The sequence below is a fragment of the Hippopotamus amphibius genome, chromosome 6 (genome assembly GCF_030028045.1).
Source record: "Hippopotamus amphibius kiboko isolate mHipAmp2 chromosome 6, mHipAmp2.hap2, whole genome shotgun sequence".
Taxonomy (NCBI): Eukaryota; Metazoa; Chordata; class Mammalia; order Artiodactyla; family Hippopotamidae; genus Hippopotamus; species Hippopotamus amphibius.
In genome coordinates, this window is record NC_080191.1 from 6,975,110 (window position 1) to 6,989,050 (window position 13,941).

Genomic DNA, 13,941 nt, shown 5'->3' on the forward strand with positions numbered 1-13,941 from the left:
AAGAAAATCCAGAGATGTGCCTGATGGAGCCAAGAAAGGAAATGCTTCCCAAAGGAAGAAATGGCTATTTACATTAATGCTAATGATAAGCTAAATAAGATGAGGTCAGCCAGTTGTCCTTTGCATATGGCAACAAAGAAATCATGGGCGACCGTAAGGAGCAGTTTTGGTGGAGAGTTGGAGATAAGAGCCAGATTTTTATGGGATGAAGAGTCAGCAGAATGGGAGGTCAGTTTCTTCTAGAAGTTTTGTTATGAAAAGGAAGGAGGAAATGCAGCAATATCAGGAGGGTTCTTTAAAGACTGAGGAGGCTAGAGCTTGTTTCATGTTCATTGAAGTGATCCAGTAGAGATGGATTACTTGGTGATTCAAGAGATAGATGAGCTAGCTAAAGAAGGGAAGTACTTTAGAAGGTGAAAAGGGTTTGTTTTGGATCCACGGCATAGAGAGAGGACTGGACCCTTAACAGGGAAACACCACTTTCTTTGTTGTAAGAAGACAGAAGGGAACAGGTGAATGTAGGTGCAGGTATGTTTACAGCTGTAGTGATGAGGAGGGGCAAGTTGATGTCTAATAGCTCCATGAAGGCAGACACATTTTTCACATAGATTGCTCAGTACATAGAAGATGCTTAGTAAATATTTGCCCAGTAAACTAACACCTCATTCATGACTTCTGTCTTCTTAGTGAATTATGATGTATGATGTCCAGGGAGGAAATTGGTGGGATGTGAGCTATTAGGGAAGAAAGAAGAGAAAACATGCTACTAGAGAAACATAATACAATCATGAATAATGCTCATTTCAAGTTTGTGATGAGTAATTTAAGAGAAAGTAAGCAGTGGCCAGGGAGAAAATGTCGGATCAGTACGTGAGAAGTCTCGATGAAGCTGAAGACTTTAAGCAATATCCATACTTCAGTAAGAGTACCAGGAAAGGAAAGATAGGAGATGATGGTGGGAAAGACACATCTGGAATTTGGATTTCAGAGGTGGTACAAGTTCTCATGAGGACAAGGCCCAGGAAGGGATCATAACAGTAGAAGAATTTTTTTGAAAAGGTCCCCAGAGATGAGAAGGAAAAGGAACTGAAAGACCAGGTTGCTGGATGGATGGTTCAATCCCCAGAATGATGACAAGAATAGGGGCAGAGATGAACATCATGAACTAGGAGCTAACATCTTCCAAGAATGAGGGGTGTATCCACCTATGTCCATGGCAGGTGGTGGCAGTGGGGAGCAAACGGGGAGCCAGATGGCATAAGTTTCAGAGGAGCAGTGGTGCAGGGCTTTGCAAGAGAGAGGGGAGCAATGGTTTAAGAACATCAGTGAGGAGCCAGGAGACAACCAGCTCCACCTCTGGCCTTCAGGTGTGTACACCTGAAACAAAAAACAGCCTTCATTTTAGACAGTTGCAAGGAGGTAGGCCAGTTTCAGTTAAATCGGGAAGGAGAGAGCAAGCTTTGGAAAAGCTGATTATATAGCAGAGTTTGTTCACTGTGGAGCAAGAATTCCAGGGGACACAGAGAAAGAGTTTAGGAGAGGAGGGAAGCTCACATTGGAGAATATCAAGACCTTTGTGGGAATGAGACTAGTAGGGGATGCCTGAGTCTCAGAAGTCAATACTGATGTGAGGCATAATGGAATGCATTCTTCTGACCTTTGGAAGGAAGCAGGTATACAACCAGACCACCTGGCTGCTGTCACCTCACCTGGCTATTTTCATCTCAAGTGTGTCTCTTGGACATTGAGGCAACTTACTTGGCCTTCACTTCAAAAAGTTTCCTTGGTATCATAGGCTTGTTGATACCAAGGAAAGATAGTTATAAATGTAAATCCATATAACATAACCCAGAAAATAATTTTTTTTAATTATTTGGGTCATCAAAGTTCTAATCAGTTTGTTAAAGGTGCAGTGGACCTAACCCATTTCATTGCCTCAAACCAAAGCCTTACACAAAACTTCCAGACAATGATATGTCACTCTTCCCCTTCCACTGGCCTCAAAATCACCTTGAAACCAATATAGTCGCCTCCAGACGGGAGGATGACCGGAGGGAGAGATGTGAAAATCCTGTATTAGAGAAAAGCAAAGGCCTGGAAGAGACCGGGAGGAGGAGGAGGCAGGTGATAAGCACCGCCCCCTCTCCAGGAAGTTCCATTTCTTTGAGGGTGAGGCTCTTGGATTTGGAGACTAACAGCACTGCTCAAAACCATTCCTTAGGGACTACAGTAAAGGGTAAAATAGTTTGTGCCCACAGATACAAACTTGCCCTCTGCTGAGTGTGCCATCAGGAGGTGTGTTTAGCAGATTTGTTTGCAAGGCTTCCAGAAGTCTCTGAGGCATGCCCTCAGTAGAAACTTCTGCAAGGAAAACGGTTTGCAGGTATCTATTTTCACAGCCTCATGCTTCCAGTGGGGCACTGCATGGCCCATAGCATGAAGAAGGGACAAAGAAGCAAATTGGTTTTGACCTCCTTTCCAGAAGATTCCATGGCTACTAGAAGTTGAGATATTTTTTGGCATCATGTCGTCTGAAACATCTGAAAAAGAAAAAAGCCTTGTAAATTGCAATCCAGGATACAGTCTGTTGCTCTAATTATATTTCAGGTGTTGTTTGATCTGTTTTCTCCTTACATTTAATTTCAGCCGTCCTAATGATGGTGTTTTCTAGGCAATGAACAAGGTGCAGCCCTTTCTCTAGCCAATTTACTTCATCAGTCGATGACAGATGTCCAGGGATGAAAAGAACATTATTAGCAACAAAACTGAGAATACAAACAGCAATGTGACAGGCACCCCCACAGAAGCTGTCACCAACTCCCCAGGGCTAACTACCTGCAAATGAAGAAAAATAAGAGTAAGATTGCTGAGAATTTAAGGAGTGTTTTTTTTTTTACTCTGATACATATAGAAAATAGGGCATTGTCTACATAGCACGGGGAAATGGATTAATCATATATTCATGTTCCTCTAAAACGTTATCTTAGGTGTTTTTTCAGCCAAAGAGGAAGTGCTCTAATAAACTGTTTTTCTTTAGTTTCTCAATGATGACTGAGGAGTAGTGAGCTGAATTTTTTTAATAAGAGGGATAAAAAGAAAGAAAGTGGAGGCAGTTTGGTATCAGGAAAAGGGTGGTCTTTTAGAGCCACAGCCCTGAGTCCTGATGATGGGTGTGGGTTTCCTGCCTGTGTGAACCTCAGGGAAGAATTGAATGTCTTTGTGACTCAGTGGGCTCACCGGTCACCTCCCAGGATAGACGGAGAGTGAACTGCATAGGCAAAGTGTGGGCACAGTCCTTGGCACAGAGCGGTTCGTCAGAGAACGGTATCTCTGACGGGGATTTCTCTTCTCCAAGAGGCCATCAGGAGACAGGGTCCCAGGAGGGAATCCCCAGGTGCTTGTGGCTAAGGCTTCACAGAAGCCAGAATTTAGTGGGGGAAAAGCAAGACAGCCTGGGTAGGGGTTGCTTTTGTAGCTGTACCTGAGTGCCCCCAAAAGGATACTCTGGAAAATTCCACGGCAGAACAAAAACAGCCACCTTCCCTGCTCAGAGAATCTGAAACGCTGCCACGCAGCTCCTGGATTGCTGACAAGCTCTGACTCATTTTGACAGAACATTTGCCAGTTTTCCCAGATTTTAGTTTTAGCCTAGTATCCCTGTGCTTCAAATTTCTCGCAGTTTTAAAATTTAGCTTCCTTCTTGCTGTCTTTTCTTAGGAAAGCATGCGAATTAAACATCACGATGAGCCGTTTGTGGCCTCCTACACAGGACAGGCCTTTTGAGGGGTTTTCCAGCGGTGTGGGGGATTTGGGCCAAGATACCCCCAGCCTGACCCCCCGAGTGACCACTTGCACTTAGCATGGAGCCAGTGGCCGGCAGGAAAGGGGAAGCTAACTGGCCCCCATGAGACTTGAACCTGCGGCCCTGGCTTCATTATAGAACATTATTCTACCCAACCCAACTCTTCCAACTAGCAACGGACCACCCAAGTGCTGCCTCTATGTGATCATACTCTCCCCGACTCATTTTTAAATTCTTAAAATGAGTGTATTGAAACGTCTATGAATTTTATACTTTAAAATGAATATTTCCTGTTAAGAGAATCCATAAGCATAAACATAAAGACTGAATAATTCATTCCCCAAATAAATAAAACATAAACCACACCAAGGAATCAAGATTTTGCCTAGATAGGTCATCTAACAGAGTATATTTTCACTATAATCTGACAAAATGTAGGACAAACTTTTTATTTTTTTCTTAGGTACAGAACAGTATGCTTTGTTAATATTAACATTTATTTTTTAAAATTTTTGCAAATGTCCTGTCAGCTCTAAATTATCTTAGTTATCTGTCTGTGGAGTAGCCACTTGACGATAGTATATCTAGAAATTTGCAAACTAGTTTTATTAACAGCTTAAACAGCATAAGTTGACAAGTATTTATATATACATATACACACACGTACACAAGCCCACCCATAGACGCTGTGATTCCAAAGACAAACAATGCATAAGTGATTTTTAGAGAATTTGCTGCTTTTGAGCTCACCTGAGAATGGACTCCATACAGACACAGTTCACATTGCAGATGAATCACATTCCTCCAAGTTAGTTCTGTTTGTAAATACTGTTCGACAGTGATAAGTAAAGGAGCCCTAGGAAATAAGGCAAATAGTATCAAAGGATCGGTAATTGTTCCTTTCCACCATCTGCAGTCCATTTATCACTTTACCACTATTGTATGTATTTCACACTCAGATGAGTACAGATATTCTGCTCTACTCAGTGCTAATCTGTCACAACTCTCCAATCAGTATATAGTAGGTTTCTTTCAATGCACTCTCAACTTAGTGCCAGGAAGTGGTTGAAAGGAATCTATAGAAATGTGGGTCATATCTTAAAGAAAACTACATAAGGATCTCTGCTAATGACATACATATAATTACATGTCTAAATTGTTTCCTTAAGGTATTAAACTTTCTATGAATACGAGAACATTATTGGTCTAGGTCAAATGTTTTTCTTATAAATTTCACAATGTTAAAAAAAATGGATTCAGTAAATGCAGGTTTTGATTCTGATGTTGTGTGTACTTTTAAATTGGAAATTACCAGGCATATAAACTAAAATATTTGTCTTCCCTTAGAAAAGGAATTGTATGCTCAAATGTTCCTAGAGTATATCATAAATAGATTGAATATAATAAAGTTATTTCTTATAAATTCCTTAATCAGTGAATGGAAAGAGGAACGTAGTTTACACGTTCTATCAGAATTTGAGACTGTGACTAATGCAGTCAGCAAGAATTTCTATAGTGTTATTATTGCACTTTGCCCAAAAGTTAACTGCTTCCTAGAAAAAGTATTATTATAGTAGTAAAATTGCTTAACTAAATTAAATAGATAGGTGATCTGTCATCAAATCAGAAAATACCTATTACTTAAGAGCAATTTATTTAAAATAGAAAAATAATCTGTGTAGGTAAAAATCATCCTATACCACTCAGTTATTAATTCCCATTGCCATTGATTAGTTTGTTGGAATTCTTTCATTAAGAATGGAGTTAAACTTTATTAATTCATTCTGCAACCATTGATTGTGTACCAGCTATGGACAAGATATCGTGCTGAATTCAGGAATACAAATACGTGAAGGAGAGCAGGGCGTGGGGAGGGTCTGCAGGAAGGTCTGAGGGGCTGGAGCACGTAGATCCCGTCACCAGACAAAGACCTCTGTCAGGATAAAGCCCCTCCCTGAGGAGACATTTACGGAGAACAGTAAAGGGAAAGAGAAAGTCCGGCTGAAAGTGGGGTAAGAGTTGGGAGATCACAGAAATTGAGCCCCCATATTTTTGATTACTGCCCAAAAAAAAACAAACAGGAAACTAACTGTAGAGCCATTAAGAGCTATTCTGAGTCCTTCTTCCTCTTAAAATTTCAGAACTAATTTCATGTGAAACTGAGCAACAGACATGCACAAAATAAAACCCCAATAGAAAAGAAACAAGGTCAAATCCCACACAAAGTTTCTAAGAGGAGATGGAGAACGAAAAGCAGAATAGCATCCTGAGAGACGGTGAGAGTGTGTCTGCCAGTCATGCCCACCAATTGGGTGAAAACTAAACTAACTATTCCAAAGGGAACTCAGTAAGAAATGACACAAGTGCAAATAAATAACAACAGATATTGTCTTAAGAGAAATAGAAAGTGAAAAGAAAGAAAATTCTAAACAGTGAAAATAAAGTAAGATAAACTTTATTTATCTAACTTCTGAATCTGTCAATAGAAGACCAATTTAGAAGTTAGGTAATGAAAATCCAATATATGTGCGCTAGAAAGCCCATAAGAAAAACATCGAAACAAGAGAATGGAGCAAATACTAAAAAATTAAATTCAACACAACTTTCCTAACATAGCATGTGTGTGAAAATTGATCAGAAAATGACCAGCACCAAGACATTTTCTAAAAAAATTACTAGATTCTAAAGAAAAAGAAAAAAACTCCTTTGGGAACCTGGCAAAAGAGATCAATTTACTTGTAAAGGAAAAATAAATCAGATTGTCATCAGGCTTACCTTTAATACTTTACATCAGAACATAGAATAAGACATTTGAGATACTTGAGGGGGCGGGAAATGTGAACCCAGGACTTTATATCCAGCCAAACTTATTTTCAAGAATAAAGGCCCCCAAAAAACTGTCACTTAGTGAGAATTCAGTGACTATTTTTTCTGATGAGAGCTTCCTGAGGAATTTACTAGAGAACAAGCTTCAAACAACCAAAGTTACTGGTCAGACATCAACATAAGGACTGGTACTAAGCATTAAGTGTGTGTGTGTGTGTGTGTGTGTGTGTGTGTGTGTGTGTGTGTGTGTAGAATTAATATAACATGAAAATTAGGAGAAAGAAAGCATAGTATGAAATGACCCTGTGTTTCAACAATGTAGATACACTATTATTATTAGAAACATTCAGCAGAAGAATGGGTAGAGCACGTGAAAATACATTTGAAGTTTTTAGTAGTCATACTCATGGTGATAATATTACTGTTATTCTAAAACCATGCTGTGTACAATGCGAGTGAAAGCAAATGAGCTATTGAGGAACATTGTAATTCTACCATTCTCTGTGTTCTTGATAATCAATGTGGAAAAACGGTGATATAGATGTAAAACTGAAAATATTATGTAAAAGCCCTGTAGTTTGGAAATACCTATGCCTCTTAGCAAATTTAACTCTACAATATAGAATTATTATCTGTATTCCCCGGGCTGTACAGGAGATCCCCAGGATGTATCCATCTTGCAAAACTGAAATTTGGTACCCCTTTTAGACAGGCCAAGGCAGAAGGTTAAACAGTCCAGGAGTAGGGAACTGAGCAGAGGGATTCAATACGTATTTATTGAAATCACTCACAGATACAGGAGGGGAGGCTGTGTGCCAAAGCCACACAGGGTGGGAGGGGTGTGGGAGAGGTTTGCTTCCTCATACAAGTCTGACCAAACCCCCACCCGGCTTAAAGCCGCCTTCCTGCCTGCTCTGCCCTTGCTGCCGTGTGTTGCTGCAGAAAAGCAGGCAACTCTATTGACTAGATGCCTCTGAGTTTGTGATGGCTGGACCAGATAGGCTGTTAGTGCTGCCCAGCCATGATCCTGACTCCCTGCCTCCATCCCCTCCCCTTTACGGTTCACACCTTTCCTTCTCTTCTCAAACTTGCAAAGCCTCCCTCATCTGCAGCTGGGCCCCAGCGCTCTGCCCTCCCTGCTGCCTGAGGCCGCACCCTCTACGCGTCCTTTAGATCCCATCCCCTCACCTACTCACGGGCTTCATCAGTCACCCTCCTCTTCTCCCTCATTCCCTTCAGTTTACTAACATCCTGTTGATTCTCCATTTTCAAAAATCCCTTTATAGCCCCACAGCCGCTCCAGCTGTGCTGTCTCCCGTCTCCGTTGCCCTTTTCAGTCACACTCCTAGGAAAGCGTCCACCCTCGCCTCCGGAGTGTGTCTCCTCTGAGTTTCTCTTGGCTCCACGCCCGTAAGGCCTTTGGCTCCATGACTCCACTGAAATGGCTCCTGTCGAGATGGCAATGGCATCTCCATTTCTAACTCCAGCCAGTGTTCCGCAGTTGGCTTACCTGCAGCCTTGGACACCATTTATCATGACCCACACACCCTCCTTGAAATATTGTGCTCCCTTGGCTTCCAGGACACCCACGTCCTTCTCATTTTCCACCTGCTGCTTCTCCGTCTCCTTAGCTGGCTCCTCCTCTGTGTCCCCACAAAGGCAAGAGAATCTCATCCAGGCTCATGGCTGTTGAGATAACACAGGGTGAGGTGGTCAAATCAGAATCACAAGAATCATAGATGGAACCCACTGTCAGTCTTTACTAATAACTTCAAGGATGCCGGTAATGAGGAGGCACAGACAAAATACAGGGAAACCCACCTCATTTAACACAGCTCACCGTCCTTTCTCGGCACATCGGGATGTGCCCTAGGCAAGAGTCAATACATGAGGTCTCCAGGAAGTTCATGGAAATGATCACTAATGTGAAACCCCTCAGTTATATAAACTGTCTCATCATTCATCACTTGATGAAATGTCTTCATTTATCCCTTAATAACTGCATCGCTTATGACCTTTTCAGAGAGCCTTACCTCATAAATTCATATATTCTAGTTTGTTTACTGTAAGCAAACTTAGACCAAGTGTTTCCTGCAAAATGCATTCCATAGATAAGAACTCTTTTCTAGTAAATGTCATTGGATATAAGTACCATTAGCATACTTACAAGGGGATTTGAGCAACTCATCTTTCTTTTTTGGCTGGGGTCAGAAATATGAGGAAATGGATAGTAGGCCTGATGCGAAGCCTGTCCTTTCCAGCTCTGCGTGCACCTTTGACCTCAAAATTGGTGTCTACAACCCACATCTTTCTGCTCAATTCCAAAGCCATACAGTCAACTAGCCACTCAACGTTTTGACTTAGCTTAGCTGTGTCAGAGGTTGTCAGAATGAGTATGAGCACAGTAGAAATAATGATTCCTTTTCTCTGCTCCCTAAACACACACACACACGCACACGTGTGTGTGCGTGCACGCACACACACACACACACCCTTTTCTTCTTCCATGTCTCCCCATCTCAGTAATAGCCTCTCCCACCCTCTCTCTGTCCTCTGTCTTCTCAGGGATAAACATTACCTCCTGCCTGATTTCTTTTCCTCTCACACCATGTATCCGATTTGCCTAAAATAATTTGCCATCTCTACCTTCAAAATATATCCAGAACTCAACCACTGCTCCCTCCCCACCTCCACCGCTGCTTTCCTTGTTCAAGCCACCACCATCTCTCAGTGGATCTCGCTGATATAACCTCCGACCTGCTTCTCTGCTTCCTGCTTCCATCCTTGTCCCCAAGAGTCTATTCTGAACATATCAGCCAGATGGCTGTCTTTAGGAGATTAGTCAAACTGTATCATCCATAGCTCGAAAGTCCCCAGTGGTTCCCAAATCTCTCAGTATAACAGCCAGAGTTCTTACAAAGGCCTTCAGGGATCTATACATCCTGGGTCCCCATTAATTCTCTGACTTCATCTGCTCTTACCTCCCCGTGCCCCCCTACCCCACCCCCACAGACACTCACTTTACTTCAGACACACTGGCCTCTCACAGCACCTCAAACAAACTGAGCACATTGCGGCCTCTGGACCTTTATAATGCTCTGTATTCAGCCTGGAAAGCTCATTCCCCCAGGTGCCACATGCCTTGCTTTTCTAATCTCCTTCAGATGTTGTCTTAAATGTACCTTCTTTATAAGGCATTCCCTATTCCCTGATCACCTCTTTGAAACTGTAATTCCCATCTTCCCCAGAATCTATCTCTTCTTGGTTTTTTTTTTTTATTCTCCTTTCCACTTATCACCACCTGAAACACTATACAGTTTAACCTTTCAATATTTACTGTTCAGGGCTTGTGGATGAGAGCGGAGATGTCTGTTTCATTCAGGGCTGTATCCCCAGCAGTAACAGTAGTGTCTGGCACATAGTAGGTGCTCAATCAATGTGGCATGAATTAATTAATAGATCCATTTGAGTTGACCTGAGTTTAGAAGAGCACATGATCAAATAATGCAAGGAGAACAGTAACTTAGGGCTGTGACAAGGAAGGCCTTAGAAATGTGCTGTGCAGTTTGAGGTTTATTCTGCGAGCTGGGGAAACCATTAAATGGCATCGAGCCAAACAACGGCACAAAGAGGTGAGGTCAAGAATCAAAGAAATCATGCTTTAAGAATAAGAATAATGATGAAAGGAAAATGTTATTCTTTAACAGTCGTCTTTCTTCGTCAGACTGAATATGCTCCTTGGTAACATGTGGGGTGCTAGCAATTACCAGGGGGAGCATTGGGACCTATTTTCAAAATGATGTTAAAGACCGATAGACTTGAATAGAGGCATGAAAATATGCTGTTTCATGAGATTGACAGAGATGCATTATGAATGTCCGTAACTTAAAGTATAGATATGTTCCCTATAAATTTGTAAGAAAAGCCTATTAAATGCACTTGGTATTTAAAAATCAAACTGGGAAAAGTCTATTTTTTGAAGACAAATTTCTAGGAATTCAAAGAATAAATGCCTCACTTATCTGTGTTTTGTCAGCGGGAACTGGCAGACTTTCTCTAGGTTGGACCATACCTTATTCACCCCCCCCATCCCCGCCCCCCTCAGTTTTTACAGAAATGGATCCACAAGAAAACCCCAAAAGCACCAACTATTAACATTTTGGCAAAACAGCACATCTTAGTATCTGTGTTATCACTGTGAAAAACTCACTTTCTTTTTGCAGTACAACCGATACCAGCAGTATGGTGCCGAAGAGTGCGTGCTGCAGATGGGGGGCGTGCTATGCCCCAGCCCGGGCTGCGGCGCGGGGCTGCTTCCTGAGCCCGACCAGAGGAAGGTCACCTGTGAACGGGGCAGCGGCCTGGGCTGCGGGGTGAGTGCCAGCCACACCCCCGGGTGTTGACCGTGTGTGTGTTAGCTTTGGCAAATTGGCTAGGATTGTATATGTGCTTTAGTTTCATTTTCCATTTGGATTCAGACATCTTTGAACTGATGCATTAGAAAGCAGATTTTTTAATTCTTAACAGGATCCCATATATATATATATATATATATATATATATATAGAAGGGAAGGGGAGATCTTCTGCTTTGTTTGCTATCAAAATGTTTACTCTAAGAGGCGAATCACTTGGTCAGCATTTTAAACTTTTCTTCCAGTGCTCAGCTGATTCAGAGCAAAAATGTATGACTTCTTCAGAGTTGGCGTTAAGTAGACAGGAGTGAAGCAGAAAGAGAATTCCTCATCTTAGCGTGATGTCTTAGCAACATCGTTTGCCTAAGTATTTCGAGAAGTACAGTGAAGATTAATATGGAAAACTTGAAATGTTATTGTGTCGTAAAAATCATTTTAAATCAAGTTGAGCAAAACTTAACGGTGCCTCTTAGGGAAGCAGAATAAGACACGTGGAAAATGTTTGTTCTAAGAGGGCAGACCAGTATGAGCTACGCGGCTTCTTGAATGGATATGTGGCTGCAAGCTGACAGTGAAGGGGTGAGGGACGCGTACCTCAACGCAAATAGGCTGACTAAAGTACAGGCTGAAACGACAAACGGATAATAACCCTGATATTACGTTTCACGCAGGCCAGAAAAGGGAGAAGTGTCTGTGCTTATAAAATGCTACTGAATTGTGATGGGAAAGCATTTCTTTTAAAATTGCAACTTCATGAGGTGCCTGGTGGAAGGGGGCATATGGGTGGCAGCGGTGTATTCCCCGGGCCTAGGTTTTGGCTGAGCAGTGTGGGTTACCTGTGCAGAAACTGGCATCTGTCATCCTTAGTAAAGCTCCGTATCGGTCATGGAGTGTGACTTACCGAGCCCTGGGCTGAGTGATCAAATAGAGTAAGTGGAAGCTGAGAAATAAGGCGATCCCATGATGCCTAAGCAGAAAGAAGTACCTCTGGATTAATAATGGTGATTGCATTCGGATGAAAACTCAAGTCATGTCTGCTAGCTTTAGAAATTATGGAACTCGAACTCCACTTCCCAGCCTGAGTCATCATCATTTACTGTATAATCTGCACTGATTGCATGTGGCCTAAGCAAGCTGCCAAATTCTGGGATCAGAATTTCCAACAAATGTTTTCTTTTAAAATGAGCTACAATAACTTTTAACTAATGGTTCAATTATATACTTCTACCTGCTAATCGCTCCTGTTGTTCCATTCTCTAAAGCCTGGGGTTCCTTTGGCCCATCTTCTGCATTCAGTTGTTCATCTTGCTCTAAGAATTTTGAAGGTTTATGTAATTTTAAGATTTGAACATTTTTCTCTTCCTTTTTTACACAATGTGACATTATAAGTAACACACGTATTTGAACTCCGAATCCTGGAAAATTACCTTGGAAGTAAACTGAATTGCTTTAAGATCTTTGGGTTAAGAGAGTTTGGGAGCAGACTTACCTAAAGGAGAATGGTTATCTTCAGGATGTTTTTTTGGAAGTTCTAGGTAATGTGTTTTATTTTTATTTATTCTATTTTGTTATCGCAGGGGGTGGGGAGGGGAGGATGCTTGTTGATTTGTATATTACTTATCTATTGCTGCATAACAAATAACCCCAAATTTTAGCCTTTTCATTAACAAGCATTTTTACCTCACGGATTCTGAGGGTCAGGAATCCCTGAGTAGCTTTGCTGGGTGGCTCTAGCTCAGGGTCTCATGAGGTTGGAGTCAAGCTTGGTTGTAGTTAACCCAGGGCTTGACTGGGGCTGGAAGATCCACTTCCAAAATGGCTCGATCACATGACTCTTGGCCCAAAATACCTCAGTTGTTCACTGGCTATTGGCAGAAAGTGCCAATAGGAGGCCTCACCACATGGCCTCTTCTTAGTCTACTCTACTTGTCCCCAGAATAGTAGTTACCTTACCCGGAGCAAGTGATCCAAGAGACAGAGCAAAGAGAAAGCCACCGTGACCTGCTCTCCAAGGCTGTACACCGTCACTTCTGCTTTATTCCTTTGGGTAGCACTGAGTTCTAGATCCGCCCCTTTTCCCAAAAGGGAAGGAAATTAGGCTCCATCTTAAAGGAAAGGGTATCAGGGAGTTCATGAAACTATTCTGAACCACCACTGTTTGTAATTTGAAGAAGTTGAAAAAAGAACAAAGAGAAATGATTTTCTAAAAGGATGCACTTAACTTGTTGCTTTCTTTTCCCTCCATGCCTTTTTTGCCCCCAACCCCATAGGCTTTTTCAGGCTGATATCAATTCCCATTGCTTTGGCTTCTCAAAAGAGATTAATTGACCTCATTATTGCTCTTTTTCTTCAAATCCTCAACTTTCACAAAAGGATGTTAACCCAACGTACATGCCTTTGGGATTCTGTAGTAGTTAAAAAGGAGATTGGGTTGTATGGCTTAGGTCCAAATCCTGGCTCCAGCAACTACCAGCGGTCTTAATCTTTCTGTGCCTCAGTCTCCTCATCTCTAAAACAGTGTGTATTAGAATGACCCTGTATAAGACCATTATGAATATTAAATGAGCTAATGGATATAAAATGCTTAGAACAGTACCTGACATAAAGTATATATTTATTTAATATTTAATCAGTATTTATCAAAAGCTCACCTAAAAGACCTAATATTCAAGGAAAATTAACTACAGGACATTCATTTAATCCTTTCTTCTAGACTCTAGCCCTGAATCAAGCCAGATCTACAGCAGGGAATTAGGTACCTAGGCCTCACTATCTTAGCCCTTCAAAGGATTGCTTTTCCTACCTGGTAACTTGGTGTCATTTGTGTATATTGTGGTCACTGTACAGGGAACTTGATGCGTGTGGTTCAGGACACCACAGTGGGCTTTTCTGTAAGGAA

At 41.7% G+C, this 13,941-nt stretch overlaps 1 protein-coding gene across 3 annotated transcripts in view; it reads left to right on the forward strand.

Moving 5' to 3' along the window:
• Window positions 1-13,941, forward strand: part of PRKN (parkin RBR E3 ubiquitin protein ligase) — a 1,257,866-nt gene that overhangs the window by 1,065,049 nt on the left and 178,876 nt on the right. For all 3 annotated transcript variants that reach the window (XM_057738154.1, XM_057738155.1, XM_057738156.1), the window contains one exon: window positions 10,852-11,001. In XM_057738154.1, coding sequence (XP_057594137.1) covers window positions 10,852-11,001 — 150 coding nt within the window. The remainder of the gene's footprint in view (window positions 1-10,851; window positions 11,002-13,941) is intronic.